This window comes from Camelus bactrianus, chromosome 19, assembly GCF_048773025.1.
Source record: "Camelus bactrianus isolate YW-2024 breed Bactrian camel chromosome 19, ASM4877302v1, whole genome shotgun sequence".
NCBI lineage: Eukaryota > Metazoa > Chordata > Mammalia > Artiodactyla > Camelidae > Camelus > Camelus bactrianus.
This window is the reverse complement of record NC_133557.1, coordinates 28,516,861-28,543,326: the sequence shown is the minus strand read 5'-3', so window position 1 is coordinate 28,543,326 and position 26,466 is coordinate 28,516,861. Positions and strand designations below refer to the sequence as shown.

General features: G+C 50.0%; 1 protein-coding gene and 1 long non-coding RNA gene across 3 annotated transcripts in view; one reads left to right on the top strand and one right to left on the bottom strand.

Moving 5' to 3' along the window:
* Positions 1-26,466, bottom strand: part of LOC141574069 (uncharacterized) — a 38,808-nt gene that overhangs the window by 3,434 nt on the left and 8,908 nt on the right. The window contains exons 2-3 of the long non-coding RNA XR_012500677.1: positions 25,154-25,232; positions 218-303 (exon numbers count right to left, since the gene is read on the bottom strand). This is a non-coding gene — a long non-coding RNA (uncharacterized LOC141574069). The remainder of the gene's footprint in view (positions 1-217; positions 304-25,153; positions 25,233-26,466) is intronic.
* On the top strand, positions 3,316-26,321 carry CTCFL (CCCTC-binding factor like). Of its 2 annotated transcripts, XM_010958761.3 has the most exons (10): positions 3,316-3,846; positions 4,273-4,495; positions 8,163-8,333; positions 8,626-8,759; positions 10,984-11,104; positions 11,757-11,906; positions 14,100-14,260; positions 17,108-17,290; positions 22,224-22,347; positions 25,967-26,321. In XM_010958761.3, exons 1-10 carry the CDS (start codon positions 3,325-3,327, stop codon positions 26,113-26,115), a joined length of 1,938 nt encoding a protein of 645 aa, XP_010957063.3. In that variant the 5' UTR covers positions 3,316-3,324; the 3' UTR covers positions 26,116-26,321. The 2 variants fall into 2 exon arrangements, with proteins under 2 accessions (XP_010957063.3, XP_074203586.1); XM_074347485.1 differs by lacking the exons at positions 11,757-11,906; positions 14,100-14,260; positions 22,224-22,347; positions 25,967-26,321 and having other exon boundaries at positions 17,192-17,229.

Genomic DNA, 26,466 nt, shown 5'->3' with positions numbered 1-26,466 from the left:
GGCCCACAGGTGGGCTCCAAATACCACCCAGCTTTTGAAGCCACCCACAGGCACGGCCAGGGTAGCAGCCTGGCCCCGGACAGCTCCCACAGCGTCAGCCCCCACATGGGCCCTATGCGCCCTTCACCCACACGTAAAGGCTCCTCCCCTTCTCCTGGTCAGTGGGGCTGCCAGGGCACTCTGGAAGGAAGACAGCCTTCTGGGGTTCCCCTCTTACCTCTACCTCCTGAGAGAAGGACCCACAGAGGGTCCAAGGTGACACATCCTCCAGTGGGAAATTGTCCAGTCAATCCCAGGAACATTCTGAAAGAGGAAAGGAAACCTGTGAACTGTGGTGGACTCCTCACCTCCGAAACAAAGTTTGGAACACTGCACGGTTCTTCCCGGCTTCACCTCCTTCCAGTCCCCCATCCACGTCGCCCTCTCTCCCCTCCTGCTCACCCCTCCTCTCCCATCTCTCCCTCTCTCCTCTTAGGCCCCTGCTTTTCCCTCCACGTCTACCACAGTTTCCCCTTTCTATGTCCCACCTCTCCTTTAAATAATACTTTTTCAATCTGTAGTTGAAATTTCTAAGCACAATTTTATAATATAAATATAATATACTATAAGTACACGAATTTATAATACAAAGCTTCCTCGTTGCAGGAGTTTTGGAACCGTAACACAGAATTACCCGAGAGGGCACTAAACAGAGGTGGTGGTTCAGGCAGAGAAACTCATTTACATGATTTAAGGGAAGTTATTATAACACTATTTTCCTGGGGACCTTCAAATACTTCTCTCCTCCCTTGCAGCACACACACTGCAACAGACACCTAGACACACTGTGAAAGGTAGCGACCCAAGAACTTAACCAACAAGCACATCCCTGCTGGCACGTGAGTTTCTTTGAAAAGTGAATTTGAAAATGAAAGAAAAATATTTGAGTCCACACTAAGCACCAGAATGTGAGATAAAATACAAAGAGCTACAAGAAGGGGCTGCGGAGAACGAATGAGCAGACGTACAGAAGGTACAGAGGTGGGACAGAAACGCCATCCCCCGCTGCTGGAAGGTGTGCTCAAACAAAAGGAGGCCAAGTGAAGGCCGTGTCTCCACTGAGGTTCCAGAAGCCCATCCCAACCTAGTCCTCAAGACCGCCTTCTTCTTCGAGTTATGTTTTGGTTTGTTTTCCAGCATCCAAATGTATTTATTCACAATCAGCAAACAAGAAAATTCTGTTAAATTTTCATCAACTTTTTTTTTTTAATTAAAAAGTGGAAACAAAATGAAATTTCCTGGAATGTTGTTAACCATACCTTTAAAAAAAAATCTCAGGGAACTGCAAAAGATTTTAATCATCTGTTGGCTCCAAAGTTGTATTTATCTTGTATCTAGTTGGAGACTCAACTCTTTCTGAAGACCATCAAAATCAGCTTTAAATTAATCTCCATTAAAAAGAATTTATTGAGATGAAACTTATACAACAGAAAGTAACCCCTTTAAAACGAACAATTCAGTGACAGGTAGTGCGTTCATGTCATGGCTCCTGAGTTTTAACTGCCCACCCCCAAATCCCTTTCTCTGTTTCTTCACTCTCCCTCTCCCTCCCACCTGCCTTACAGAAGATAGTCTGGAATGAATTCTAGGACTTCTAAAGAGCTGGGAAAGATGTAAAGCTGCACGGGTGGTCCAGCCCCCTCCCACCTTCTCATCACTGTCTCCACTTTGACCTCCCGGTTTCTTCCTTCCAGCCTCCTAGTCTCCCCAACGCCCCCACCCCCCCACCTTCTGCCCTTCAGGTTCTTTAATTCCATTCACTTTCGTTGCTCACCCCCTGACCATTAGCTGGGCTCCCTCCCTTTCTCCATCATGACCATAACCACTGTGTTTCCCATTCCCTCCTTGTCTCCTGCCTTTTCCCTCCACCACCTACCTCCTGCTCAGGTCTCTAGAGCATCCTACCTATAGGCTCCCTTGTCCCTCTTCCACCACTACCATCTCTCAAAACCCTTTTTAGTTAGTTCTCTCCTACCCCTACTATCCTCATCCATCCCCACCCCCCAGGTCTCAGCGCCCCCTGCAGGCCCCCCACTCCCCTCCTCATCCATCCCCACCCCCCAGGTCTCAGCGCCTCCTGCAAGGACCCCCACCCCCCTCCTCATCCATCCCCACCCCCCAGGTCTCAGCGCCCCCTGCAGGCCCCCCCCCACTCCCCTCCTCATCCATCCCCACCCCCCAGGTCTCAGCGCCCCCTGCAGGCCCCCCCCACTCCCCTCCTCATCCATCCCCACCCCCAGGTCTCAGCGCCTCCTGCAGGCCCCCTACTCCCCTCCTCATCCATCCCACCAACCCCCAGGTCTCAGCGCCTCCTACAAGCCCCCCCAGCTCCCCTCGTCACCCATCCCCACTCACCATGGTCTCTCATCGTTCCCTGCAGCTCCCGGTGCAGCTCTCGACCCCCTCGTCTACCTCCCTTGCCGTCCATTGCCCCCTCCCCCCAGGGCCCCGCCCCTCGCACACCACCCCACTTCCCGCCCTGCGCCTGCGCACTGCTATCCTTGACCCTCGTGCCCAGGCGGCTGGCGGCGGCGGGCGGAGGCCTGGACCGCGCGGCGCAAGGCGGAGCCCACCAGGACTGGGCGGGTTGGCGCCCAGGCCACGCCTCCAGGGTGAGGGGCCTCCCCAGGGTCCAGACTCGCGTCTCCCGCTGAGCACCAGCTGCTCCGCGTGGGCGTGGGCGTGGGCGGGCTGGCGCGTAAGGCCCCGGCAGGCGGCGCGGAGGAGGGGGCCAGGGAGGGGCCAGGAGGGTGGGGGCTCTCCCGGTCCAGAGCGGGTGCCTCAGGCCCAGAGAGGGCGCGTGATCGCCTTGAGGCCAAGGCTGCGTGGGTACAGGCTCTGGGCCAAAGCCTCCGTGGCTCAAAGGGTGCGCAGTCTAGAAATGCGCTCTGGTGGGAATCGTGTTCAGGCCCCGCTTCTAGGCCTGCAGTGTGCATTTGCTGAAAGCCGGTTCAAGCTCAAGCCTTCTAGGCCTGGAACTGTGCACTGGCCCGAACCCTGCACAGGCCACACTTTGCTAAGCCTAGACTGTGGATTTGCCACAAGCCTGTTGGTTCTAGAATGTTCTGGACAAACACCTGCTTTGGCCTAAATCCTGCTAAGGCTCAGCCCCTCCTAGGCCTAGGCTGAGTCAACTTCATCCTGACCCCAACGAGGCCCAAAGCCTTTTGGGGCTGGAAACTTGTCAGACCTTGGTCAGCCCTGATGCCCGCCAGCCCCAACCCCCACTATGGCCACCCAGACGGCTTGCTTTTTTCTCTGACAGGCCAGGTCACAGTGGCAGGGATGGAGTTCTTAATTCCTTCCGAGCAGTTCACCAAAATCAAAGAACTGGAGTTAATGCCAGAAGAAGCCCTGGAGGAGAAGGAGGAGGAAGATGGCGTGTGCAGAGTGAAGGAACACTCAGGCTCTGGAGAGTTGGAGGCCCAGAGCACCCATGGGGCCCTCCAGGCCAAGATCCCGGAGGGAGAGCAGGAGCTGGTGCCGGCCACCACGGAGGAGAGCGAGCAGCTCATCCTGACCCTGCAGGCAGTGCACTTCACCTCGGGAGATGTGGAGCCGCCGCACGAGGGGGAGGTGCAGTTGCTGCTGCAGCGGGCCGGCGGCGGTCTACAGTCCCTGGTGTGGCTCGGCGAGGGGTCCCCTCCGAGCCTGCACCAGTGTGTGGCCATTAGCTTTCAGGAAGAGGTGTACTCGATGCAGGAAACGGAGGTGATGCAGTTTCACGTCCTGCAGGAGAGTGTGACCGTGGCCAGTGAGGACAGTGAGCTAGCAGTGAGCCTGGCAGAAAGCACTGAACTGATTAAGGTACAGCTCATTTTCATAAAAAGGAGGAAGGGGAGAGCCAGGAAACTGTTTTGTAGAGTTGCCCTTTGAACAGGGCATGGTATGGACAAGCAGTTTAAAATTTGCAGTTTAAATATTAAATGCACTAAAAATATTCCTCAGGGAAATTCTGGGGGACTTCCTGTTGTTTTTTTAAGAGTTTAAAAAGTTACACTAGTTAGAATACTAGAAGGAGCACTGGGTTTTTTAAATAGCATTTTGTTTCACCACCCAAACCCTTGATGCTCAGTAATTACAACTTAAGCATTTTGGTTGCAATAGACAATCCCCTGTGCATCTTTAATTTGGGTTTGTTTTTTTTATGGATTCAATGGTTTCATTAAGGCAAAGAGTTGAACCAGACTCATTGATAGAATTGCACTTGTTTGAATACTTTTTGTTGATTAGCTTGAGAAAGCTCAGAAGGAGGAACAGCTGCTGGCCGAAGAAGGAGTCAGTGAAAAAAGAGAAGAGCAGTTTTTTCTTGTGGAAGCGAGGCCAGGAGATGAAGGAAGCGATGAAATTGTTCTGACAATTTCCAACTTGAATATGGAAGAAGAAGATAAACCGGTCCCCTGTCAAGCACCTATTGAAAAAGCCAACACTACAGAAAATCAAAAAAAGACAAAGGGTAGGCCAGTTCATTTGATATAAAATACTCTGCAAACAACAGGCTGTGGTTTGTCTTTAGGGGAGGGGAGATGGTCATTGAAATTTTAAGTGGTTGACTTAGTTGCTCACAAAATGTCAGGAAATGGGAGACATTTTGAACTAATGTTCTGTATTGTGAATCAGATCCAAGGGAGTTTTGCTTTTTGTGCAGAAATGTTTTAAAAGCGTGGTAAAGATGCTCCCGCAAAGCGCCGTGCACCTAAGTAGAAGGTTGGGTCCTGATCTGCTTCCCAGTTTGCAGCCCCGGGGGGTTGGGTGTCTGATGGAGACAGAGCAGGTGCTTCAGGGCCAGGAGAAGGCAGGTGTCCAGAAGGCAGCAGAGGCACCTTCAGGGGAAGAGATGTTTAGGTGAGGCCAGGAAAGAAAAGAGGATGAATCTGCACCCTCAAACGTTACCTGTTTGGCTTTTTAAAAAATACTAGTTTGTCACTTAATTAAATCAAGAGAGTTCAACTCCAAAATCTCAACTTCTAGCTCATTTATAAAAAGTCGTATGTGGCAGCCCTGGCTCTGTTTCCCGCTCCTAGCAGCGGGTGGCCAGGGCTGGAAAGTGACCCAGTCTAGAGAGCCACACTGCCACCGCTGTCCCTTCTTACATGTGGTTAGAGTTGGCCATTTAGGCTGCCTGCCTCTGGCTTCAGTGGCTGCTGGCATCTGTTGCCTTTGCTGAACGTTAGTTTTTCATATACTTCAGTCAAGAGATCCGACCCGCAAATTCCCAACTCCTCGCTCATCTTCAGGTTTTTAATATATTTACAGTTTTGGGCAACCACCTCCACTAATTCCAGAATACTTTTATCACCCTGAAAAGAAAAGTGTACCCATTAAATAGTCTCCTCTGGGCATGTCGTTTAAACAGTCGCGCACAGGTCACCTGGGGCCTTTGTGTCTGGATTCCCTCACTGAGCATGATGTTCTCAGGGCTCACCGTGTTGTGGCTTGTGTGAGCACTTCATTCGTTCCCCCCGAATAAGGTCCCATGGTGTGGGTACACCGTGTTTTATCGGGTCATCCATTAGTCAGCGTGTAGGGTGTTTTTGCCCTTTAGCTATTGGAAATGGTGCTGCTGTGAACACTCAGGTATCGGTTTCTGTCTGAACACCTGTTTTCGGTTCGAGTGCACACCTAGGAGTGGAATCGCTGGGTCGTATGGGTACTCTGTTTCACTTTTTTGATGAACTGCTAAAATCACAGGATTATAAAAATTGTTTTAAAAAATCGCAGCCGTCCCAGAGAGTGTGATGAGGTATCGAGCCCGTGTTTTCCGTTTGCCTGTCCCTGATGACTAACGACGTTGACTATCTCTCCTTGTGCTTGTTGGCCGTGTGTGTGTCCTCTTTGAAAAATGTCTATTCCAAGCCTTTGCCCATTGGCAAATTGGTGCCTGTGTTAGCTCCCCAGGGCTGCCATAACAAAACACCACAAACTGGGTGGCTTAAAACAGCAGAAATGTATTCTCTCGCAGTTCTGGAAACTGGAAGCCCGAAATCACAGCGTGGGTACAGCCCTGCTCCCTTGGAAGGCTCTGGAAGAGAGTAAGTTCCGTGCCTTTCTCGGAGCCTGTGGTGTGGCCGCAGGCCCAGCTTTCCTCGGGCTGTGCGTGCATCCTTCAGTCTCTGCCTCTGTTGTCACACAACGTTCTCTGTGTGTCTCTTTCTGTGTCTCTCTTCCTATAAGGACAGCAGTGCCGTTGGATTAGGACCCACCCTTATCCAGTGTGACCATCTGAACAGATCAATCTGCAGAGACCCTGTTTGCAACTGAGGTCACGTTATAGATGTTTGCCATTAGGACTTCAGCGTATCTTTGGGGGCACACAGTTCAACCCCAGAATCTTCTATTCCAAGTTTGTTGAGTGTTTTATCATGAAATGGTGTTGGAATTTGGGGAATGCTTTTTCTGTTCCTATTGAGATACCATGTGAGTTTTTTCTTTTTCTTTTGTTAATACATTGTATTACACGGAGGGGTTTTCATGTACAGAACTTCCCTTCCGTTCCTGTGATAAATTCCACTTGGTCAAGATGCATAGTCGTTTTAATATGCCACTGGCTTTGGTTTGCTAATGTTTTGTTGAAGATTTTTGCATCTGTATTCATAAGGGATATTGACGTCTAGTTTTGTTTTGGTGTTTTATTTCTTTGGTATCAGAGTAATAACCAGCCTCGTGAAACGAGTTGGCAAGTGTTTCCTACTCTTTTCTTCTTCTTTTTTTTCTTTTTTGAAGCGTTTGAGAAGAATTGATGCTCCTTCTTTAGGCAGCTGTTAGAATTCTCCAGTGAAGCTGTCTGGTCCTGGGGGGGTTTCTGTTGGAAGGTTTTTGATGAATGATTCAATCTCTTTATTGGTTGCAGGACTGTTTGGGTTTTCTGCTGCTTCTCGAGTTAGTTTTGGTACTTTGTGTGTTTCTAAGAATTGTCCATTTTACCTCGCTTACCTAGTTTATTGGCACACACGTGTTTGTAGTATTCTTTTATAATCCTTTTCATGTCTGTGTGGTTGGCAGTAATGCCCCCACTTTGCTTCCTGGTTTTAGTTATTTAACTTTTACCTTTTTTTTGCTTGGTTTCAAGTCTAGATAAAGTGTTAATGCTGATCTTTTAAAAGAACCAACTTTCAGTTTCACTGTTTATCTCTGTCTCGCCTTTTTATTTTCTGCCCCATGTCCCTCCGCTCTAGACCTCATTATTTTCTTCCTTCTCCTAGCTTTGGGTCTAGAGTTCTCTTATTTCTCTAGTTTCTCAAGATATAAAGTTAGGTTATTGATCTGAAATATTTTTTCCTTTTTATGTAGGTGTTTACAGCTAAAAATTTCCCACAGATCACTGCTTTCGGTACATCCCGTAAGCCTTGGTGTCCTGTGTTTTCACGTTCCTTCACCTCACAGCATTTTACAGTTTCTTTGGGATTTCTTCTTTGACCATTGGTCCTTGAGGAGTCTGTGGTTTAACTTCCACATGTTTGTGAATTTTCCAGATTTCCTTCTGTTGTCAGTTTTTGATTTCATTCCATGATGGCCAGAGGGCAAGTGACTTCTGTCTGTTTAAATTAATTGACACTGGTTTTCTGGCTTAATATATGGTCTTTCCCGGAGAAGGTCCTCTGTGCACCTGAGAAGAATGTACATTCTGCTGTTTTGGAGTGCAGTGTTACATCGGTTGTCCGGTTAGTTTGTAACGTTGTTTAAGTCTTCACTTGCCCTGATGATACTCTGTCTAGTTCTGCCCATTGTTGAGAGTGAAGCGTTGCAGTCGCTGTTACTGAAGCATCTCTTTCCACCTTCAAGTCTTTCAGTTTTTGCTTCAAGTGTTTGGGGGATCTGTTATTAGGTGCATGTGTGTTTGTACTTGTTATAGCTTGGTGATGGTTTAACTCTTTTATCATTACATAGTGGTCTTGTTTTGTTCTTGGTTTTTTTTTTTGGCAACAGTTTTTGTCCGAGCCTCTTCTATCTATTAGTATAGCCAGCCAGCACTCTCTCAGTTACCATTTGCATGGAATAGCTTTTGTCAAGTTTCCACATTCGGTTAAAAAAATGACGCACCAAGTTACTTTGATGTGTTTATATGAAGTTTGAACACCTACAGAAAGATCTTTACAAATATATAAACTTTGTTCCTCCTGCAGAAGTAAAACAGACCTTCCGCTGTGACGCCTGCGTGTTCACCTCTTCTAGAATCTCGAGCTTTAATCGTCATCTGAAAACTCACACCGGTGAAAAGCCCCACGTGTGTCACCTCTGCCTGAAGGCTTTCCGGACTGTTACTCTTCTGCGGAATCATGTCAACACCCATACAGGTGAGCCATGGGGAGGGATGTTGCCTTCAGTGATGTGTGTGGAGGCCTGCGTATGCATGCCAGTCCACCTGCTTCTATCTTTAAATAATGCAATTTTCTTAGACTTTAGTTTTGGTTGAAAACATTGGATGTTGCAAAGACTTTTCACGTGTCTCTCTGGCGTGTTTATGGTTGAAAAAGCCTCTTCTCAATTCTTAAAGAATTTTGAGGCTATAATTTGTAAGTTATAATTTCCTAGGAAAACTTGTAGCTAAATCTCGTTTAAAAGAATAAACCACGTGATTTTTTACAGGAACCAGGCCCTACAAGTGTGGCGATTGTGACATGGCGTTTGTCACCAGTGGAGAACTTGTCCGACACAGACGTTACAAACACACTCACGAGAAGCCCTTTAAGTGCTCCCTGTGCAAGTATGCTAGTGTGGAAGTAAGTGGACCTTTGTACTCAGAGTTTCATGGCGGCTTGTTAAGATGTTGCTGTGAAAGTTATGTAAGTTAAACTGGGAGGAGAATCTCTTACAAAACAGATCTTACTGAGGACACTGGTCATACCTCTATGTGGTAAACAGTACTCAGTTTTCTGAATTGAAAATAGAAAACAGGATTTCTTTTTTCTTTGATTACCAGCTAGTGAGAGCTATATGTAAAGATGTATACATCACAAATAATAGTATTCGTGGTCCTTGAGAAATAATTCTCAAGTTTGGTAAAATGTTCTGCCCAGCGTTTTATGCAGTACTCTTTCCACAAAACTCAAAATGTATTTGCACTAGCGTAGAACCCAGATGCAGTGAACTTTGCTGAAATGTTTGCTTTCCCCAGGGGCACTTGGTTAGGTGCAAAGAAGATGCAAACGTGGCCGTTCCTACTCCTTGTGACCTCGACCACCTTTTTCAGTCTTCAGTTGTGTGTCATGGTCATTTCAACTAGATTTTTTATTTATACCTTCCGGCAGGTTTAGCACACCCTCAGGGAAATGGCAGGAGAACAGTGCATTCACTTGCCAGTGTCAGTTTTCTGCAGTTAACTTTTAAGGACTCCACTCTGTAGTAGGACACCTGCTGGGTCCTGATTTTTGAGGCCCGCCCCCTGCCCGGGAAGGACGACACACGAATGGCAGTGAGTTGAAGGGGGCGGCTGAAGTTTAAGTACAGTAGTGATGCAACCATGTTTCATCAGTAGATTTCACAGACAGGGTCAGGATTTGCTTCCAAGAATTTTTTTTTCTGCCATTACTATTTTTAAAAATGATTTCTCATCTGAGTTAAAGGTTGTGATTATAACATGGAAACACAGGATGCGAGTTTCAAAGAGCAGAGCCATCTGAGAACCCCAAGCCCGGGATGGACTTTCTGTTGGGGTCCTGCCCATTCTTAGTGCCAACTTCGGAGCTCGCTGAGACCCTTCTCTGGGGCCCTGAGTTGCCCACAGCCTGTAGGGGGTGCGGCCCCAACATATGGACCCTCTACAGCTGCCATCGCCCCGTCTTTGCAGTCTCCGGGTCTTGCTGATCTGGTCTGAGGGGGAGGAGCCTAATCTCCCATTGGTGCCCTCCCTTCACACAGGCGCCGGCAGGAACACAGGAAGCTGGGTGCAGACCTCACCAGCTCCTCCCCGCCCTCCCTTCCAGAGCGTCCAGAGCAGGTTCCCACACCGCCCGGGCACATGCTCGACTCACCCGACCTTCCATGCTGTAATTTAAAGAATTCTTTGTATTTTGCTTTCTGATAAACTCAGATACCCTTTTTATTTTTTGCCCTAAAAGTCTTAAGTGAAATGTTTTGGTTTGAATCCTGTTTTCCATTCCACATCTTCTTTTGTTCTTGAATGTTCTTTAGGCTTCCGGGCACCTGGCCACCCACGAGGGAACCAGGCCGAGTGTAGCGTTGGCTGAGAGCCCGGCGGGCTTTCCGTCCTCGGCGGCCCGAGCCTGGTGGGGTCCCTGCTGTTCTGCCCACGGTAGATCAGGGCCTGGATTGAGTGACGCAGAGTAAAAGCAGTTCTGGAAGGTCCAAAAACAGCCAAAAAGGGATCAAGTGGGTGGGACGTTTGCCTTTTAATGAATTGCCTGGGATACATAGTTAATCAAATTAGAATGTATTTTCTTCTACTTAAAAGTACTCCTTAGGAAGGCAGTGCCAGCGCAGAGACCCTGTCCTTAACGTCAAGGCAGGCCTCCCCGATCCCTGTGCCATCGGGTCCGCGGGACTTGGGGTGTGACGTGCCTCAGACGGCCGTCAGCCCACGGAAGAGCTCGTGTTTCCCTGTTCATGCAAACACAAGGCTGCTGGTTCTGCGGCACGGCCTGAACTTCCCAGCTCTGGGGAGGAAGTTGCCTTAGAAATGAGCATAAAACCGTGAATGGCGCTGAGCAGCGAGATCTCCATCCTCCCTTGCAAAGTGAAGCCGGAGACGAGAGTCTCTTAACCTGCTCGTTGTCACCAGAGGGTCCCGCACGCACGCGCACCAAATGGAAAACACCCTCCACCACAGGGCAGGAAAGGCCACTGCTCAGCCTGTTTCTCGGGGTGTGAAATAGACTCTGATGATAAAGTCGGACTCATTTAAATCTCTTTTTCAAGGCTGCTTTATTGCAGGCTCCACAAGCTTGATGCTTCCATTGCAATAACTACCTTTCGCTCATTGACTAGGCAAGTAAGTTGAAGCGCCACATCCGCTCGCACACGGGAGAACGCCCTTTTCAGTGCCACCTCTGCAGCTACGCCAGCAAAGACACCTACAAGCTGAAGCGACACATGAGGACACATTCAGGTAAAGGCATCTCGCGCACCGAACAGGGGAAGCACAGGTGCGTCTTTACAAGTGGCCTCGTGAAACTTACCTCTGGTGCAAAGTTGGAGTTTGTCAAAACAAAGTTTTGACTCAGGGACGCTGATCCGTGCCCTTGCGTGTACCTAGCATTAAGGGAGCATAACTCAGCACATAAACACATGTAAATACCACGTGGAGACCCCACCAGGATGAGCGGACATCGTCAGCTGTTTGGTTCCATAGGTTTTCCAGGCATTTAAAAGCCGACCCCTGAACTCACCCTTTAAGGCAAAACATAAAGTGTGCTGGTTTTACACGCACACACATTTGGTTGTGTAAGGAGCCACGTGTTACGTGCGCTTCTGGGCTCTCGACGCCAGGGCGAGGAGCTAGGTGTCGGTGGTGAGCTGTGAGGAGCCCGCAGGTGTTGGGGGAGGCGCCCACCGGCCGCTGTCCACGCAGCCGGACGGCCCCTTGTCCGAGCTTGATTTAGGCACCTGGCTCTAACTGGGGGGTTAGACGCATGAGAAAGGGGCTGACGAAGGAGTCTTGGGGGAAAGAACTGCTTTTGGCTCCAGGGGCCTCTGGGGGAGCGTCAGGCTCTCGGGGAGGAGCCCGGGGCAGAGGGTCACTGCTGTCGCCCGTGTCCCAGGTGAGAAGCCCTACGAGTGCCAAGTCTGCCACGCACGCTTCACCCAGAGCGGGACCATGAAGATCCACGTCCTGCAGAAGCACAGCGAGAACTTGCCCAAGTACGAGTGCCCGCACTGTGCCGCCATCATCGCGAGGAAGAGCGACCTGCGTGAGTGTCCGGCTGAGTGAGCTCCTTGAGCGGCACTGGGTGCTGGCTCTTCGGGGAACTGGGCGCCTGGGCCTGGGTTTTTGTCCACAGGTCCTGTGGTGCCATCTTGTGGCTGGATAGTGTAAGTGCAGGTTCCGAGTCCGCCCCGGCCAGTCCAGGTGCGCAGATGAGCTCTCGGGGGCACTTGAGCTCATAAAGCACTTTCACGGGTGGATGTTATTTTATTCCCTGTTGGGCCTGTTTTTATGGATGACGAAGGGGATCAGAGACAGAAAGCGAGCTGCCCCACGGTGCCCAGGACCGCAGGTTCTGATTCTTTATTAATGTTCCCTTGTAAGAAGCAAGACGTGGTTCTTCCCATAAGGAGCTTGCTTCGGTCTTAGAGCCCAGGTGACATGAAACCCACACTGTGATGTGGTGAGCCCCCTAACAAACAGTACGAGGCGCCGCGGATCAAGAATGGATGTCACTGTGAGCGAGTCCAGGTGCCACGTTAGGAGCTGGGGTCGCATCCCGCCTGCAGGGAAAGTCTGCCTGTGCGTAGCAGTGGGCAGTGGTGGGGGTGACGGTGGGTGAACCAGCCTCTCTCCTTTGTTCCAGGGTTCCTGGCCTCCCATTTTCCATGATCTCTTTTCTCTTTCCAAAATACATAATGCTATGATATTCAAAATATGTCAAAAAAATAGAGTCCCCAGTTTGCCCAGAGAAATTCTAGAGATGTAAGGCACTGTTTTGAGAACTTTTCTGAAAGGGTATAGATGTTTACTCAAACCTTAACTTTTTGTTTTATCTGGAACATGTGTCAGTTGCAAAACACAGTCCAGTGGGACCTGGTAGGGCACAAGGGTCGAGAGCCAGTTGCCAAGAAAGGACTTTTGGGGGCGGGAGGCAGGTGGAGCGAGGGCAGGAGGTAATTAGGTTTATTTATTTATTTAATGGAGGCACTGGGGACCCAGGACCTCGTGCGTGCTAAGCACATGCTCTACCACTGAGCTAGACCCTCCCCTCCAAGAAAGGACATTTTTCACACCACAGCAAAGAAGCACAGGTTACGTCCCACCTGAGTAGGCAGCACACCCCGTGTACCCCATAAGATGCTTTATAAACAAGCGAAGTGTCCCCTCCTGTGTGTGAGAAATAGAGCTCTTTGAATGACTGAGTCAGCGCATCTGGGCTGCACCTCTGCCCTGCACTTGTCAGTTTTTGTTTGGCCTCTTATTCAAAGGATCACAAAACCGCCGTGCTCTAGACCCAGCTGAGCAGAAGTCACCCTGGAGCATGTCTGTCGATTATGATGCAGGACAAACAGCACTGACTTCTAACGGAACGTCCGGGCTTTAAGTTAGAATGCAGGGGTTCTGTGTTTGTCATGTAAAACCATCTTACGTTATCCTAAAGGTCCACCTGCACCGTGAGGCTCTCAACGTGCTCTGCTGAAGGAGCCAGTCAGGTCCAGCGTGCCCTGCCTCATGCAACGCGTGACTCCCCGTGAAAGGGCAATAAAATGAGATGTCCTTATGCTGTTCGTCCAGAGCAGCAGTTTTTAGCTGGGAATGATTTTCCCCCCAGGAGAGACGTCACACTGTCTGGAGGCACTGTGGCTGTCACAAAGCGGGGAGGCCGGGGCGCTGCTGGCCCCAGCAGGTGACTGCTGCTGATGTCCAGCCCCGCACAGGACCTGCCCACCCGCGGAGGAGTTAGCGCGCCTCCAGCGTTAACACCGGCGCATCTCGTTTTACTGCACTTTGCTTTGCTTCGCTGCTCAGGTACTGCATTTTTTACAGAAGGAGTTTGTGGCAGCCCTGCCTGGAGCAAGTCCATTTCTCCAATGGCGTTTGTTCACTTCTTGTCTCTGTGTCACGTTTGGATAAATCCCACAATATTTCAAATCCTCCACCAGCAAAAAGACTACGACTGGCTGAAGGCTCAGATGATGATTAGCATTTTTTAGCAATGAAGTATTTTTAGATTAGAGTACGTACGTTGTTTTTAGACGTAATGCTGTTTGTTGCACGCATAACAGACTGCAGTATAGCGTAAACGTGAATTTTATACACAGCTGGAGCTGACCCTGCGGTGTCTCTGCGGTCTGCCCGTGGAGCCCAGGCTGGGAACCCCTGTTTGGTGGGTAGGGAGAGGCAACCTCATGGAAACAGTCCTCTTCTCGCCTGTGACGGTCTGTAACTGTTCCAGGTGTCCATCTGCGCAACCTGCACACTTACAGAGCCACGGCGATGGAGTGCCGCTACTGCCCCGCTGCCTTCCACGACCGCTACACCCTCGTTCAGCACCAGAAAACGCACAAGAACGAGAAGAGGTTCAAGTGTGAGCACTGCGGCTACGCCTGCAGACAGGTGCACCGTGGGACGCGCTGGGCGCTGGCGGCGCGTGGATGGGGGGTTGGAATGAGATGCTCTGTCACTTGGAAAAAATTTTTTTAAAGCCATGCTTTAAAAAAAGAGACTATTTAGAATAACCAAAAAGTAGCCACAAGCCGAGAGTTTAAAGAAACCGTTCTTGTTTTGGTTTTTTGAGGGGTGAGATAATTAGATTTTCTATTTATTTATTTTAATGGAGGGACTGAGGATGGAACCCAGGGCCTCATGCATGCTAAGCACATGCCCTACCACTGAGCTATCCCCTCCCCCCTTAAAGCAATTGTTCTTGAAGTGTGGCTCACGGAGCCCTAGAGGTCCTTGAGACCGACCAGGATCAGAAGGTCAGAATTACTGTCACGAACTAGTTATAACACCTTCTGCCTGTGTGGCCCTGGCACTGGAGGTGCAGCAGCACTGGGGCTGCCTTCACGGGACCCAGGTGGCCACGCCAGGCTGGCCCGCGGTGCTCCTCACCTTCATCTCCCGGAGCACAAAGGAAGGGCAGTTTTCCTTAAGAACATCCTTGACAAAGCATGGAAGTTACTCACTTTATTCACTCTTGAGCCTGGATGCTCACCTCTGTAACTGTCCGTGTGGTGAGCTAGGAAGCCGTCATAAAGTACACTTGCGGTCCTCTGGAGGGGGACACACCCACTGGGTTTCTGAGTTGCCAGCTCAACAAGCCACTTTTTTATGAATCCCTTTTTTTACTTGAAAGAACAAGTTACAGCCTCTGCTTGTTCCACTACTGATGATAGTTGTTAGACATTTCCTTGAGAACTTATGAAGCGAGCCCGCCACTTCAGGGCAGGTGTATTGCTAAGCATACGATTTCCACTTTCAAGAGGAAATTAGAATTCAAATTTTGGAGCACTTCTACCCCCCAGCATGAGCTTGGCGGCTTTCTAATACTTAAAAGATGTTTCTAATGAGACTGGAGTGATTTTAAGACAGCAGTTTCTTACAGCATATATTCAACATTTAGAAGCTCTTCATAACTCAGTAAACTGATATTTTCCAAATGACCTATCTATTATTTTGCAAAATCACGCATGGGTAAAGGATCTATTCAAAGTATGAGATAAGTCAACAGATTTTAATGTAACAGAGCATCACGAGTTCATTGGTGTGGTTTCAGGCTCAACGTTTTAACCCACTTTGGAGAAATTACCACGTCTTGAGTTTCAGTACAGTATCAGAGAACATCTGTAATTATTTGAAAAAAGCTATAAAAATTCTGCTCCATGTCCCAGCTGTGTATCTGGGAGAGCAGACTCCCTTTCCCTGTGCCAGCCACGACGGCACGCTCCAGCAGGCTGAGGGCAGAAGCTGTTTTCTTTTAATAAAGTTGCCAGACTTAGAAATAAAAATAGAGAATGACCAGTTAAGTTTGAATTTCAGATAAACAGCGAACACTTTCATATATAAGTATGTTCCAGAGTGCAGCCTGAATTTTAGCATGAGGCCAGACGTTAATTTTCGTTTGTTTTAAGAAATAGATAATGGATGTTTACAGAAACATATTGAATATGTTTGTAGTTATTTTTAAATGAATTTAAAGTGTTTTTACACTTTCTTCATTTCTCCGTCGATTTCTAATCCGGTCGGTAGTGACAGCTGTCACCCCCATAAACACAAGCCCCCTGGAGTCATCAGGGACTGTTTAAGAACATAACGGGTCCTAAGACCAGAAATTGAAGAGCTTAACGGCTGCTTCGAAGCGTCGTGTGCTACTGTGAATATTTCACTGCAGGTCACCAGAGGTGGAAGCTAGTGCTTGCGGTGTTCCAGAGTGCGGGCTAGAAATAGGAAATGCTTTGAATAAAGGAGTCAGAGTTTTCCTTGTAGACTTTGAGCATTAGGATGGTCGGGTGCCCCGAGCACAGAACATCTGTCCCGATGAACTAGGAGGGCTCCCCGGAAGCTGGATGAAGCCTGGGGGATGGTTCCAGGGAGGGTGAAGCCCCCGGGGTTTGGGGAGCAGACCTGGAGTACCTGGAGGCAGGAGATGAGGCCGGAGCACTGCCGGGGGCGCTGACCTACCTTCCCGCTGGACCCTGACTCCTGGCAAGAGACCAGGTGATGCTCTCCTGAGAGGAGGGAGGAGAAGAAAGGTGTATGGGGAGGTGGAGGATGTTCATGAGAGAAAGGCTGGAAGAAAGAGTGTCAGGCAGGGCTTTGGCCTGGGCTTTGCTTGACTTCATGTATACGTTTGTCCTGACTCACCAGTGACTTACTCATATAAATCTTAGTCAAAACTTCTGGGGGTTTCTTTGCTGAGAACAATTATTTTCACCACCGTGCTTTTGAATCATTGTTAAGATGGTTATAATCCTCTCAGGAAGTGGGCGGGAAAACACTTAGATGCTTACTGTCCTTCCAGCCTCAGATGTCCAACGAATTGAAACCCAAGTGATAGATTTTCAAGTTTGCAGGTTCCATCTGCCCTTTGTCAGTTCAGGTCATGACAAATAATTCTAGAAGTCAGGCTGCAAGCACATGAGGCCTTTTGGAGGGGAGATTGATTATGGGGCCCCCTCCCGAGCTGTGTTCTGCTGCACCCGCTGTGGGACTGCAGGAGCAGCTGGGTCAGTCGTGAGAACTTGCAGACCCGATGGCAGGGACCGTGTGCGAGTTTGTCTCCTGGGACCCAGGCCGAACTTCCACGTAGTGCTGTGCTGAGGGTGCATTTACTTTGTTTTTTCCTTAAAAATGCATATATCTTTGGGGAGGGGAAAAAGGTATTACTCAATAAATAATGTCTGAGAAGAAAAAATTCCTATAAATAGCTAAGCCATTTGTTTTCGTCCCCTCCCCTCCCAGGAACGCCATATGACAGTTCACATCCGTACCCACACTGGAGAGAAGCCGTTTGCCTGCCTCTCCTGCAATCAGTGTTTCCGGCAGAAGCAGCTGCTGAATGTGCACGTCAGGAAATGCCATGACACCAACTTCACCCCGACCGTTCACGAATGCCCCCGATGTGGCAGAGGCTTTTCCCGCTGGGTAAGCTCGCTCACGGCAAATCCTCCTTGAAAAGGCCCCGCCCTCCTCCAGGCACGTGTCACACTTGGGGAGTTAAACCTGGTTATAGAAACTTGCCAGGACTTACGGTAGCATCTGTCATGCCAGGAAAGTGGTCAGCAGTCTTTTTGGAGTCACAAAACTCTTGAAAATCTTATAAACGCGTGGTCTACTTTCTGTGTAAAAGACAATCCTGCAGACAAAAGCTCCTAATGGTTTCAGGCAGTTCTCAGACTCCCAGCAATCCACAGACAAAGAACTCCTGTTTTTAGTGTAGCATTTTTAAATTGTCCCTGTGGATTAGATTTAGGCTACTTCACAGAGGTAACTTAATTTTTAGTATGTTCTATAGAAATTCTTAGAATATGCTCTTGGTACTGTGCAGAGAAATACATTTACCCCTCAACTTTATTTTATTTTTTAGGTGTTGTATTACTTCTCTATTGCTGCATAACAAAGTGCCTCAAAACTTAGTGGCTTCAAACAACAAACATCTATTATCGCACAGTTTCCGTGGGTCAGGAAGCTGGAAGCGGCTTGGCCGCGTGGTCCTGGCCCAGGGTCGCTCTCGACGTTACGGTCAGAGCATTGTCAGGGGCTGCAGCCACTGGCCGGGCCGCCGGGCCCACATCCAATGTGGCGCACCCGGCATGGCTGCTGGCAGGAGGCGTCAGTTCCTCAGCATGTGGGCCTCCCCCCGGGCTGCTCAGGTGTCCTCGTGACCCAGGGCAAGTGGGAGAGAACGGGGAGGGAGCCACAGTGCCTGTCGTCTCCTCGTCTCGGAAGCAACGCAAGATTCCTTCTGTTCATTAGAAACAAACCACAAAGTCCAGCCACACTCAAGGGGTGGGGGCTGAAGTCCCCTTTGAAAGAAAGAGTGTCAAAGAATTTTGGGACATTTTAAAGCCACTGCGGATGACTAGCTAGACCCCTAGACAATGTGCGTCCGCCTTAACTTTGTGAAGGTTTTAAATTTTCTGAATCTGACTGTTTTTATGGGGGAACCTATCTTTTCTCTTGAAAGAAGACGCAGGGTGGTTGTGTATTTTGGGTGGTGGCTCCCTTCTGGAGCGTTAGTGCTGTTAGTTCAAAATTTCAAATAAAAGTGGCAGCAGTGCTCCAAAAACCAATGTCATTCGCACTGAGTGTAAATGGTCAAGAAGCTGCTCTTTGGCACGAGAAACAAGACAGCTGGGAAGAGAAGAATTCAGCCTCAGAATCCCTCAGAACATAAAGTCGGGAGTTCTGAAGCTTTTTCTTCCATTCACGAAGGCATATTTGGACTTGCATCTAGAATACATGAAGAACTCAGACAACTTACTGGATCTCCTGCGTCCTGCCAGGGGGCGGAAAAGGCCCTGAGCTGGCCCGGAGCCCTGTGCTCTTCACGGGGCCTGCCCTTGGGGAAGCCAGTTAACCGGCGCCTAACCTGCCGGGGTTTATCAGCGTCTGCCTGACCTGGTGAAGGGAGATAACGCAGCTCCACCTTCTTCTGGCGCGGAGGGGACACACCTGAGAAGCACGCCTGCAGTTCCCAGTGCAGAGGCATAGGCTCACTGAGGACTAGACCTAGTCCCAGGCGTAGATCCATCCCCCCCCCCCACTACTAAAGGCCTGTTCACAGGAGCTGCTTACCCAGTACAGCATGTCCAGCTGTGGGAAAAAAAATTGCAAGGCGTGTTAAACACAATTTGAAGAGACAGAGCAAACATCAGAAACAGAAGGGGCAGGGGTGTTACAGTTGTCAGACCAGGAGTTTAAAACAACTGTGATTTATACGTGGGGAGCTCTGAGGGAAAACGTAGGCAGCAACGCAAGAACGAACCGGCAGTGCGAGCAGAACTGGAAATCTTAAGAAAGAACCAAAAAGAAATGCCAGAGGTCAGCGTTGTAACAGAAATGAAGAACGCTCTGAGGCGGGAGAGCCGAGAAGAGCTGAGGAAGTGGAGAGATGTCCCATGTTCGCGGAGGAGGAAACTCGGTACCGTCAAGATGTCATGGAAGATTCATCGTGATGCCTCTCAGAATCTCAGCAAGTTATTTGCAGACATCGACAGACTGATTCAGAGGCTGACAGAGCAAAAGACCCAGAAGAGCCGACACGATATTGAAGGAGAGTAAAGCGGGAGGACTGACGTGATCCAACCTCAAGACTTACTATAAAGCTACGGTGATCAAGGCGGCGCGATGCTGGTGAAAGAACAGGTAGCTGGACCAGGGGAACAGAACAGAGAGCCCAGAAACAGGCCCCCGCAAATGCCGTCAGTGGGTCTCTGAGAAAGGGGCAAAGGCGGGGCAACAGAGAAGAGGTTATCTTCTCAGGTAACGGGGCTGGAACAACTGGACACCCACGTGCCAGAGGGAGAAGAAACAGAACCTAGATGGAGACCTTACAGCAGTCACAAAAATTAACTCAAAATCGGTCCCAGACCTAAATGTGAAACACAAAACTCAAAGTCCTAGGAGATAACATAGGAATAAATCTAGACGACCTGGGGTGTGGCGATGACTTTGAATGAAACACCAAAGACGTGATCCATGAAGGAAGTAACTGGTAAGCTGAGCTTCAGTAAAATTAAACACTATTGTTCTGCGAGAGACGGTGTCAAAAGAATGAGAAGACAAGCTGCAAACTAGGAGAAAATACATGCAAGAGTCACATCTGATAAGAGACTTCTCCAAAACGTAAAGAACTCAAGACTCAGTGATAAGCTAACAACCCAGCTGAAAACTGGGCCAGAGACTTTGACACCTCACCAGAGAAGGTCTGCCGATGGCAGACAAGCATACGAAACTTGTTCCACATCACGTGGCATCAGGGAAATGCAAAGAAACACACCGAGATACCCCAGCACCTCCTGGAATGGCCAGAATCCAGAACACTGACACCACCACGTGCTGGTGAGGATGTGAGGCACTGGGAACTCTCACTCAGTGCTGGTGGGAGTGCAAGATGGTGCAGATGCTTTAGAAGACTGGAAATTTCTTACAAAACTAAACATGCTCGCACCATACAATCCAGTACTCTGCTCTTTGGTATTCACCCAGAAAAGCTGAAAGCTTACATCCACACAAAATCCTGCTCACAGGTGCTCATAGCAGCTTTACTCATAATTTCCCAAACTTGGAAGCAACCAAGACTTTCCTTGAGAAGGTGAATAGATAAACAAACCGTGGTGCCTCCAGCCAGTGGAATATTATTCAGTGCTAAAAAGGAATGAGCTGTCAAGCCACAAAAAGACTGGAGGAACTTTAAATGTGTGTTAGGGAAAGAAGCCAGTCTGGAAAGGCAATGTACTGTATGATTCCAACTAGATAACATTCTGGAAAAGACAAAACTATGGAGACAGTAGAAAGACCAGTGGTTGCCAGGGGCTGGGATTGGGGGGGTGAATGAATAAACAGAGAACAGAGGATTTTTAGGGCGCCTCTATCTCCCTCTCAGTTTCGCTGTGAACCTAAAACTTGCTCTTAAAAAAAAAAAGTGTTTAAAAATAAACAAATAAATGAAAGCAGATCCGGGCACTCAAATTCAATTTAATTTTTTCAGGGTAAATTATTCACAAACCTCCATTCTGTCCACACAGTAGTCCCAGTGCATCTCTATACCAGGATGCCGCAGGGCCACCCGCTTCCTCCCCAGGAGGGACCCCTGCTCTGAGTGCACCTCCTCTCTTGAGAAACACTTCCCCGACCCAGAGGTTTGCTACATTATTACTCTGCCCTCTGGGCCCTGAATGTCCATATGTTTACTTAAAACCTTACCCCACTTCGTTTTTAAAGGCTGGATGTGGTTTTGTTGGTTTTGTTCATTCATCCAAAACTGGTAACAGGAGTTCTCAGCCATGAATTTCCTGAAGCTGTAGGGAGACTGTGCTTGGCGATACACAGGCACCACTGCTTTTTGTCATATTCACAAGGGAATCCCTGACTCCCAAAGGCTTGGTTTCTACATAATCACGACATGAACCAGAGGTTGGCACACTTTTTTCTGGAAAGGACCAGATAGTAATTATTTCCAGCTTCACTGACCAGTTTCTGCCCCAGTCTGAAGTCTGTGATTGTCGCACCAAAGCATCTTGGTGGACATGCCTGTGTCGCACGAAACGTGCTTTACAAGGACAGCTGGCCAGCCAGACCTGTCCCGCAGGCTGTAGTTTGCAACCCCTGTGGATAGGCTTAAAATGGAAGAAGTTTGAGTAATGTTCCCCCTGCCTTTCTCTGTGAATCCTTCCTCCTCCACCCACACACCAAGCAGTCCTGAAGTCAAAAGGGGAAGCAGGGGGCACGTTTTATATAATCGGCAAATTTAATGACATGCCACTGGTATCTTTCTATGGCATGTGAACTTTTTCAAACAGTGTAAGTGTTCTGTCCTACTTTAAATCACCCTGAGGGTCCATATGTGAGGTTATATCATTAACAGGCTTGACCAGGAAATCTCTGAGCTGCCTTTTTAATTCTAAATGCTGTTCACTTTTTTCATTGATGTATAGTCAGTTTACAGTGTTGTGTCAATTCCTGGTGTAACATTGCAGTTTTAATACCTCTGTGCACAGTAGGTCAGGAGAGAAGCTGGCAGAGCAGTACAGTTTCTGTGGTACGTTGTTGATTTTCATAAAACTGATGACATATTGAATTTTTGGTGTAAATATCAAGCCTCACTTTGGAGAGTAGAAGCAGTCTGAAAAATGAACTTTTCTTCATTGACATCCACAATAGTAAAAATATATTTAAAAATAAGCTAGCTTTTGGCTAGACCTAAACACAACAGAAAGGGTCACCTTTAAAAGTCATCTGTTTTGTACAGGATTTTACAAGGTACAGTGTCACTCCCTGTTCCCCAGAGCCCCATCTCTCTAACCGTGGGTTTTAAACGCTGGTCCTCATGTGCTCCGTGTCATTTCTCCGACAGAGTAACTTGCAGAGACACGCGGAGAAGTGTGGCTCAGGGCAAGAAAAGCCGTCCACCTCCAAAAAGAGAAGAAGAACAAAGAAGAGAAAGCCGGCCGTCCCCAAAGCAGCAGCCAAGGAAGACGGTACCTCATTTTAAATGAGCTGGGTTTTAATGTGACAGTGGGTGTCTCCCTGTGCGTTCTCCTGGGTGCGGAGCGTCGCTGGGCAGGGGACGCCCCCAGAGACCCTGAGTGCCTGACCCCAGAGGGCGCCTGGTCCCCCGGCTGCCCTGCTTCTGCCCCACGGGGCAGAGTGGTGGGGCAGGGTGGTGGGGTGGGAGTGACGGCCGTGAGGACGTGGTGAGGAGGGGAGCACAGGAGCCTGGCAGGTCCGCATTCCCCGTCACACGGGGTCCTGGTGGGACGCGTGGGCACGGCGGCGGCACTGCACACGGCCCCGCTCTCCGGGGTGGCGCTGGTGGACCGTCCCCGGGCCTAGTGGAGCTGCTGGGGACTGTGTCCATTTCCTGGGGCGGCAGCAACAACTGACCACAAACTGGGAGGTTTAGGGGTTTGTCTTCTCACAGTTCTGGAGGCAGAGGCCCTCAGTCAGGGCATCGGCTGAGCCGCGCTCCCTCTGGCGGACCGGCCTTCCCTGCCCCCACAGTCCTCGCTCCGCTGGCCCGCTGTCCTCTCCACCTCCCAGCCCGCCTTGCCCGACACACGTCCTCCTGGCGTCTCTCCCGCCTCTCGAGCCGCCCTTCTTCCTCCTCCTCTTCTGACCTCAGCTCCTCCCGCCCCGTCTCCTCCCCTGCAGTGGGCCTGCTGTCCACAGAGGGCCGGCCTCCCCGTCCACACCTGCGCCCGAGTGCACACCTGTACCCACAGCCACGCCTCCACGCCTGCGCCTGCCCCTCGTCCACACCTGCGCCCACACTCAGACCTGCAGCCACGCCCAGGCCCCGCCCTCTCATGTGGCTTCATTCCTCCAGCCCAGGTCCCTGCTGATCTGGGACTGCAGCCCCCAGAACCTCTGCAGATGGGGAGCAAGTAGTCAGCTGCCTGAACATTTAGAGCATCTCCCTGCGGTTGTCTCCAGCTCAGTCCATCCAAAGCTGAAGTCTTGTCACCCCCCACCCCCTCACTGCGCCATCCCTCCCACCCTTAGCCAGTTCTCTCCTGCAACCCTGACCCACACCGATGTCTGGGCCCGTGAACTGGCAGACTCCCTCTCGCTCACATCTGAAGCCGCCCGACACTTCCGCCCCTGCTCATGCCGAGTCCTCCTGTCTCCACCTGCTCTGGGACGCCACTCCTGAACCAACAAAGGGCCTTTTGCACACACACATCAGGCCCCTCCATCCTCACTACCCACACCACCTGCAGCCCGTTCCTTGGCCACCTGCTGCCCAAAGCCCAGGACCCAGGCACAGCCTGCCCACCCGACACCCAGCCACGCTGGTCCCCCCATCCCCACCAGGCCAGGCTCACCCTTTCCTCTGCCTGGAACGCCTCTCCTGGGTGACTGTGCCCCGGGTCCCCAGAATCTCACCTGGGCCTCCCTGATATCTCAGCTCGGATTCCTGACAGGGTCGGCCCCCTTCACATGCACCTCGCAGCCCCTCACCCTGTGCTGGGCCTTGCGTTACTCCGATCCTGCAGGGAGTCACCCTGCCCACCTGTGCCGGGCTCTCCTCGGAGGCGGGCCTGGCCGGCAGGTCTGTCCCCGGCGCCTCCCACCAGGCCTGCTTTAGTGTCAGCCCATCCACCACATGTTAAATAAGCCAGCGAATAATGAGCACAGCCCTTTGCTGGCAAAGACAAGCAGGTGAAGTGGACCCAAATCCTTCAGCCATAGTAAAGAGCTCCCGAGGCCAGGTTCCCAGGACTCCTCTCCCCACGTGGGTGGGACCCCGAGACGCCCGTATAAACGTGCGGCTTCCCAGCTAGTCGGGTGCCTGAGGGCGTCCTCCTGACACCCAAACACAGTATCTTCTTTTAATTATCTATTAAATAAGGCCCCTCAAATGGCACAATTCTACCTGGATGAGGGTAGCCTACACTAGAAGCCGAAGGGGAGGGGGCATAGAGACCCCTGAAACCGTCCCCCCGGTTGGTGACGTCTCTGCTGAGGAGCAGAGTTGAAGCACAAGGGTCTCCAGCCCAAGCAGTGGCCTCAGCTGTCGGAGGGCGGCCCTCATCCTCGTGAGCCTGAGCTGACCTCTCCCCAACATGCCTCCTGGACGCTGATGTTGAAAGAAATGAAAAAAAAAATTTGTTTTAATGATGCACAGTGGGTCGGGCTGAGCGTTGTCCCCCCGTGACTTAACACTAGTCTTTGAAACAGGACCGTCAGGGAAGGGCCCCGGAGATGCCGCTGGCATCGGCTTCCATGTGCCAGATGCAGACATGGGAAAACTCTTGCAGGTTTAAACTTTGGGGATGAGAAAACCAGTTATGTTAAGATGCTTTGCGTATTGAAGACAGTCAGTTGTGTATTCAAAGTGTGAATTGAGACAAGTAAGCTGATTTAAATTAGCCAAAACTTAATGTGCATTTCAGGGTTTGTTTTTTTTTTAATCTGTGTCATCCAGAGAATTGTCTCACTTCTCCTTTTGCAGCATTAGTGGGGCAGCATGTCCCCTACCGGGTCCTTAGGAGGTTCTGCAAGTGACTGTCAGGTGCACCGATTCTGGGGCCTCGTGTCCATCTTCCTGCATATACCGGGTCTTACTGCTCTTCCCCCCACCCCCAAGATGCTTCAAGGAATCTCAAGCAAAAGTATCTTATAGGAGGAAGGGTGTAGCTCAGTGGTAGAGTGTGTGCTTAGCATGCACGACGTCCTGGGTTCAATCCCCAGTGCCACCATTAAATAAATAAATAAACCTAATTACCTCCCCTCCAAAAAACAAAAACTGGAAAAAGTATCTTGCAACAAGATTGAACTCACACGAGGTAGAAGCTGCCTTCCCTGTGGGGTCCTCCGTCTCGCTTTCCCCATGGCCCGGTGGTGACATTCCATGGGTTTTCTAGGGAAGGAATTTAGAAACTGGGTAGAGGGTTGAAGACAGATAGGTTTACAGTGAGCCTCTGTTTTTAGGCTCTCAAAGTCAAGCTGATTATCTAGAACCTGCGGGTGAGCGGGTGGGGATGGTTGCCAGTCTGAGTGTGGCTCACAGTGTGGACCTAGCATGATGCTTGACCCAGAGGTGACTCAGGATATGCTGATTGGCCAAAGGGACAGATGCCCTGAGAGCAGCTGGCCTTTTTCGTTTCATCAGTGTCATTCCATGGGCACCGAGACAGGCCTCATGGGAGCAGCTCAGCCACTCGGTCCACGGGATCTGTGTTCAACTTACAGCAGCGGTTCTCAACCAGGAGTGACTTTTACCCCCCAGGGGACAGGTAGCAAGGTCTGGAGACATTTCTGGTTGTCACAACAGGGGAGGAGCGTGCTTCTGGCATCCCATGGGTCAAGGCCGGGGAGCGGCTAACCACCCTCCAGTGCTCAGGCTGGCCTCCATGGCAGAGAAGGATCCAGCCCTAAATGTCTGCAGAGCGAGGTCGGGAGACCCTGCCTTAAAGCACAGAGTGGAGATCAGAATGTGTGTACCGTCCTATAAATGGGAGGATTGTTTCCTAAAACGCTTGCTGTGGTGTTAAAAATGCAGTGATTGTTTCCAAAATGCAGTTGCACCGCTTATCAATTCTTATTTCTTGGGTTTATTTTAACCTTGCCAACCCTGTGCCTTTTTCCCCCAAGAAGCCGCAGCTGAGGAGGCCTCCCTGATAAGCGGAGAGCAGTGCCCAGGAGGGGCGCTTCCCATGGACTTCGGAGCGGCCTTGGCGGAAAGCGAGGACCTGGGTGAAGGCATGACCTGTGAGATGATCCTCGACCTGATGGACAAGTGACGGGGCTCAGGGCGCGTCCTCGCAGCACGTAATTCCTAAAGCACATTGCAGGGGGTTAATTTCAGCACCGCCTTTGAAACAGTCAGATTCTTGACAGTGGATAGTCGAGGTTTTTCCAGAGCTTGCAGTAGTGTCTAGAATTGTTTGCCTGTTTTCAACTGGATGTTTTGAAAACATTGCAGGTATTTGATAAAGAGCCCAAATCCCAAGTTGAAAGATAAAACCTCAAACCGATGACTTTATTCACTTGATACCGGCAAGCTGGCCCACAGGCAGTGAGCAGTGATTTGGGGACAATTGGTTGTTTCCATCGTAGAGACTGTTCAGTACTTCAGCAGACAAAGCTGGGAG